The 5,867-nt window shown below is 36.4% G+C and overlaps 1 protein-coding gene across 1 annotated transcript; it reads left to right on the top strand.

Moving 5' to 3' along the window:
• The first annotated feature begins 408 nt into the window (after window positions 1–408).
• LOC128547355 (uncharacterized) lies at window positions 409–3,345 on the top strand. Its single transcript, XM_053519873.1, has 4 exons — window positions 409–689; window positions 1,232–1,354; window positions 1,597–1,703; window positions 2,035–3,345. Exons 2-4 carry the CDS (start codon window positions 1,290–1,292, stop codon window positions 2,877–2,879), a joined length of 1,017 nt encoding a protein of 338 aa, XP_053375848.1. The 5' UTR covers window positions 409–689; window positions 1,232–1,289; the 3' UTR covers window positions 2,880–3,345.
• The last annotated feature ends 2,522 nt before the right edge of the window (window positions 3,346–5,867 follow it).

Below are 5,867 nucleotides of genomic sequence, written 5' to 3' on the forward strand. Positions count from 1 at the left end.
ATACGTGTGTTTTATCGTTTGTGTTATGGTAATGTGATTCGTGACTTCATATTCAAAGTAAAACGCCTTCCCACATACACAGAACAGGTTCGTTCCCCTGCATCTGTTAAGCAATGACATAAACTTGAAATTCCCCATCTGAAAATATAAAGAAAAAGTTTGTGACTGTCATTTAACAGATGGTGGTTTAAACTGTTCACTTAAATGATTTAAGTTTTAATGTTTGTAGGTTGCTATTTTATGCCTAAAGTCACATTTTAGCTTCCAGCTTTTTCTTGCATGAACAATTTGCCCATCATGGCATTTTACCTTCTTCTTGTTACAACTACTGTTGTTTCACTAGCTACCATGACAGTAGTCCTCGCCTTTAAATATCACAACTAGGCCGGTTATTCTGAATATCAACGTTAAACTAATTCCAACAGAAACTTTCTTATGATAAATATGTTCTTTAATATGAAGTGAAACACTAAAAAAAAGTCCTCAAAAATCGGGCGACAGGGTTTTCAGATACAACGTCGGAAAGTTTATGTTTTGTTCGTTTTCTGACGATGTCCATTACCATACACCATATCGCTCGTTTTCCTACTTCCGGTTCTGACGTAAACAAAGCGTCTGCAAAGTTTACTGTGAAAGTGTTACATTATCCGTTTATTTAACCACCAAGACGAATATATTTCAAAGGATTGGTAAATATACGTTTATTTGCAACAATAAATACAACATTTACGCCACTATGACTTTTTAAAGAGGCGAAAATAAGCAAGGTCTTTTAATGTTTTGTTTTCGCGATTTGTTTACTAGAGGCTAATACACTTTATTATGTCCCGTATTGGCCACATATGCTTTAGTACAGTAAACATACGTATTTATATCTATAATCGTAATGAAAAAAAAAACAGGTATTTATGAAAAAAAAAATAATAGAAAAACACGTTGCCTAATAAGGAATATAACCAAAAAATAAATCTACGGAAGCGTTTTTGGGTCATAAATTTAAAAATGGAAAAACTCTGCAAATAGGCTATTGCGTTTATTTTTGACTGAAAGTAACGAATATATATTATTATTATTCGAAATAATATTTGTTTTTCGTTAAATTGATTAAGAAAAGATATTATGATTCATTGTAAAGTTTTAATTGTAGTGAATTGTAACATAGTAAACCCATTTATTTCTATTTAAAACGAAAAAAAGGAAATTTATTTTATTTATTTTTTGTTCATTTCAGGAAATATGGAATGCGTAGCACGATTAATTATATTTGAAACACTGTTAAAGAGAAGCTGATGAAACAGATGTACATTATCTTTGATTACTGCTGCTTACTGCTTTTTCTGGCGATGAGCATGAAGTAAGACCATAATGATTTTGAAATTTTATAAGTTATATCTGAACGGCATTCATGAAACTTAGTTTAGTTTTGAAAAAAAAGAATAATGATTTCGTTTTTATTTCAAACCAGGTAACTATTGCAACGGAAGTCTGTTCACATCAATGCGATATGTACACTAGATGTCTCGATTTTTTTTTTGTCATAAAGTATTAACGAAGTACGCTGTGATATATTAAAGAACTCTCCATATTGTTTTCCAGCACTGAGCAGCAAGCCTGTGTTATTTGTAAAGTAAAAGATGAAGGTCCTACTGCCAAGCTTGGTACAAAGGGGTGCATGAGTTTAGTGACAGTTAGCAAGAAGAAAGGTACACAGTTTTATATTTTTCTAATTATTCTGCGTTGAAAGATTTCAGTTCTCAGAGGACATGGAAGAACAATGAAGCCAGTTATGTCCTGTTTTATACATGAACAATTATTTGTTATTATCAACTTAATTTTTTTTTTACCTTATATATGTAATTAAAAGCATGCATCGAATAATGCATAATTTGATTATGTCAATTTATAATTCATGCATAAGTAAAATATAATCCATACTTTGATCCTAGTGAACACTAGTAATATTAGACTGTAGATTATTGAAGTACTTGTCAAATCAGGTATGTACTAAATGATAAGTTTTCTTTGCAATTTCAGGTGATCTGCTATGTGTTTCTCCGGGCCAGATAGTACATCTTGAGTGTAGGAGGGTCTACTGTCACCCAAACCAGCTTAGAACATCAAAAGAAAAGTCTGATTTAAGCTCTAGTGTAAAGACACGGAAATCTGGTGAAACAGCATTTGATTTTGAAAGTAAATGTATCTTTTGTGGTACTGACGCAAAACAAAATGAAAATAAAAGAGGTTATGACGTTTTCCCAGTTAGAACTCTAGAATTTCAGCAAACAATAAAAAATGTGTGTAAACAGAGAAATGATGAATGGGGAAATGATGTACTTTGTAGGCTTGAATTTGTACATGACCTTCGAGCTGCTGAAGCTCGATATCATCAAGTTTGTAGCGTTAATTTTAGGACAGGTTATCAAATTCCTACGCCATATAAATCTCCTGTTAATTCTCAAAAAAGAAAAAAAGGTAGACCAACTAAAAAAGAAATAGAAGACGCATTCTTTGATACCATGAAGTATTTTGAAAATCATGAACATGATCAGGTAACACTGTCAGATCTTGTGAAAATTATGTCAGAGCTGTGTGGGGATGATGAAGCATATGGTACAGCTTATATGAAAAAAAGAATGATTGAACATTTTGGGGATGCTATCATTATATCAGAACTGAATGGGAAACATGACGTTGTAACATTTAAAAGTACAGCTCATTCCATTTTACATTCTTTTTATGCCCCCGAAGGGAGGCATATAGTTTTTGAACCGTCTGTCTGTCGGTCTGTCGGTCTGTCAGTCTGTCGGTCTGTCCGCATTTTTCGTGTCCGGTCCATATCTTTGTCATCGATGGATGGATTTTCAAATAACTTGGCATGAATGTGTACCACAGTAAGACGACGTGTCGCGCGCAAGACCCAGGTCCGTAGCTCAAAGGTCAAGGTCACACTTAGACATTAAAGGTTATTGCATTGATGGGCGTGTCCGGTCCATATCTTTGTCATCGATGGATGGATTTTCAAATAACTTGGCATGAATGTGTACCACAGTAAGACTACGTGTCGCGCGCAAGACCCAGGTCCGTACCTCAAAGGTCAAGGTCACACTTAGACATTAAGGGATAGTGCATTGATGGGCGTGTCCGGTCCATATCTTTGTCATCGATGGATGGATTTTCAAATAACTTGGCATGAATGTGAACCACAGTAAGACGACGTGTCGCGCGCAAGACCCAGGTCCGTATCTCAAAGGTCAAGGTCACACTTAGACATTAAGGGATAGTGCATTGATGGGCGTGTCCGGTCCATATCTTTGTCATCGATGGATGGATTTTCAAATAACTTGGCATGAATGTAAACCACAGTAAGACGACGTGTCATGCGTAAGACCCAGGTCCGTAGCTCAAAGGTCAAGGTCACACTTAGATGTTAAAGGTCTTTTTTCATGATAAGTGCATTGATGGGTGTGTCCGGTCCATATCTTTTTCATTCATGCATGGATTTTAAAATAACTACTCATAAATGTGTGACACAGTAAGACGACGTGTCGCGCGCAAGACCCAGCTCCGTAGGTCAAAGGTCCTAAACTCGAACATCGGCCATAACTATTCATTTAAAGTGCCATCGGGGGCATGTGTCATCCTATGGAGACAGCTCTTGTTATAATAGAAATGGCAAACAAGATAGTGAATCAGAACAGAAAGCTATCATACTAACAGCAGCAAAACTTATTTTCAGTGATATAAAGTCTGGCGAGTATTCAAAAGAAATTTATCCAACAGCATCCGAAATTATGTCACTTGCATCTAACCTTAAGTATGTCCCTGAAAGTCTCCAAATATTCCTAAATAAGATAATTGATAACAAACAAGGAGAAAAGAAGATTGCATCTATAGGTCAAGCAATTGTGCAAGCTGCTTGCCCAAGGAGTGTTATCGCACCACTACAGATAGGTTTATGTGTGCAAGTCCATCATCTAGTTGGCTCTAAAATGCTACTTGAATCTTTACATAGTCTTGGTTTCTGTTCCTCTTATCAAGAAGTTCTGAAATATGAATCTTGTGCTGCAGTTACACAGGGAACAACTATTCACACAACTAATAATGAATTTGTGCAATACATAGCCGACAATGTCGATCATAACATTTGTACATTGGATGGACTGAACACATTTCATGGGATGGGCATAATTGCAGCTGTTACTCCTAGACTTAAAACGAATCAAATTATCCCACGTGTACATGTAGCAAATGAAGAGGTAACTGATATTGCAAAAATTGACATTCATTTCTACAAACAAAAGAGTAACAAAATGGAAGAGATGATATTTAAACATTTAATTGATTTAGCAGACATTGAAGAACCACTGAGAGAACTTGACTTCCTGATTAAAATTGCACGACCGTTGGGAGTACAGTCACTAGGTTGGTCCGGATTTATGCAGATGGTACATCATGGAAAGTATCCCGGAGAGTCATCCTTGGTGTTCATGCCTATGATTGATATGAGTGCAAGTGACCTGTCTTGTATCTTTTCAACGCTGCACTTTGTAGTTTCACAATCTAACCAATCGAATACAACCCCGGTTCTTACCTTCGATCAGCCTCTGTACTGGAAGGCACTCAATATTATAGAAAACGAACCAAGTGAAAGCAAGATTAAATCAGTCGTGGTACGGTTGGGTGGATTTCATACCGAGATGAGCTTTTTAGGGTGCATTGGCAGAATAATGGAAAATACTGGCCTGAAAGAACTTCTTGCGACTGCTTATGCTGAAAATACAGTTGGACATATGCTTGATGGTAAAGCTATAAACAGGGCAATCAGAGGACATTTTCTTGTAGATGACGCATTAAATGTTCTGCTGCTTGAAAAGATGCTGGCACAGAAAGATCAATCTTCGGATAGTAACAACAATTCTATCCAAACTAAAGACGACACAAATGATAACATTGAACCAGAAACTGGAAGTGACATTCTCAAAGAAGAAGACACAGAACAATGTGACATCCACGAAGTGGAACACACAGAACAAAATGACATTCGCAAGGTAGAAGAAAGGGGACAAAGTGACATTAACAAAGAAAAAAGCACAGAACACAGTGATATTCCTAAAGTAGAAGACATCCTTCATGATATATTGAATAAGAGACGAGCCCCGGAATCTCTGCAAAATAACAAAACAATACTTGAATTGATGGAAAGCTATGAACAAATGAAGTTGGACCTTTTGAAATATAAAACTGCTAGGCTTTGGCTGCAATATATGGAAATGATAGATATACTAAAATCATTTATCAAAGCAGAGCGAACTGGAAACTGGTGTCTACATCTGAAATCCATGCAGAAAATGCTGCCATTCTTTGCAGCAGCCGGTCACAACTTGTACCTGAAATCAGCTTATCTGTATCTGCAACAGATGATAAGTCTTCCTGATAGCAACCCACAACTTCATAACGCATTTTGCAATGGGTTTCATGTTGTACGCAGGAGCGATCGCTACTGGGGAGGTCTTTCAACGGATTTGGCGATAGAGCAGGTCTTAATGCGAAGTGTTAAGTCGGTCGGTGGTCTAACTAGAGGAAGAGGGATGACAGAAGCACAAAGAGCACATTGGTTACTTTCTGTCCCTGCAATGGCTGAGATTAATAATGCAATGCAGGAATTTACAGAGCATAGATTAATAACAAGTGAGCAGCATAAGGAAAGTACAGAATCAAGAATTAAAAGAGACGAACTGGACAGAAATACATTTATAGACTTTTTAAAAGAAAGAAATCCATTCGCAGAAGATGTAGAGTTAAGAAACATTGAAACAGGAGTTATTGCAGATAAAAATGTAAATGCGGATACAGCAAAAGAAGTTGGT

Source organism: Mercenaria mercenaria, chromosome 12 (assembly GCF_021730395.1).
Source record: "Mercenaria mercenaria strain notata chromosome 12, MADL_Memer_1, whole genome shotgun sequence".
In the NCBI taxonomy this organism is placed as follows: Eukaryota; Metazoa; Mollusca; class Bivalvia; order Venerida; family Veneridae; genus Mercenaria; species Mercenaria mercenaria.

Coding starts and splice junctions, on each gene's coding strand:
- LOC128547355 (XM_053519873.1), top strand. CDS start 1,290: ATGAAACAGATGTACATTATCTTTGATTACTGCTGCTTACTGCTTTTT. Junction 1,355..1,596: donor TTTCTGGCGATGAGCATGAA/GTAAGACCATAA, acceptor ATTGTTTTCCAG/CACTGAGCAGCAAGCCTGTG. Junction 1,704..2,034: donor GACAGTTAGCAAGAAGAAAG/GTACACAGTTTT, acceptor TTGCAATTTCAG/GTGATCTGCTATGTGTTTCT.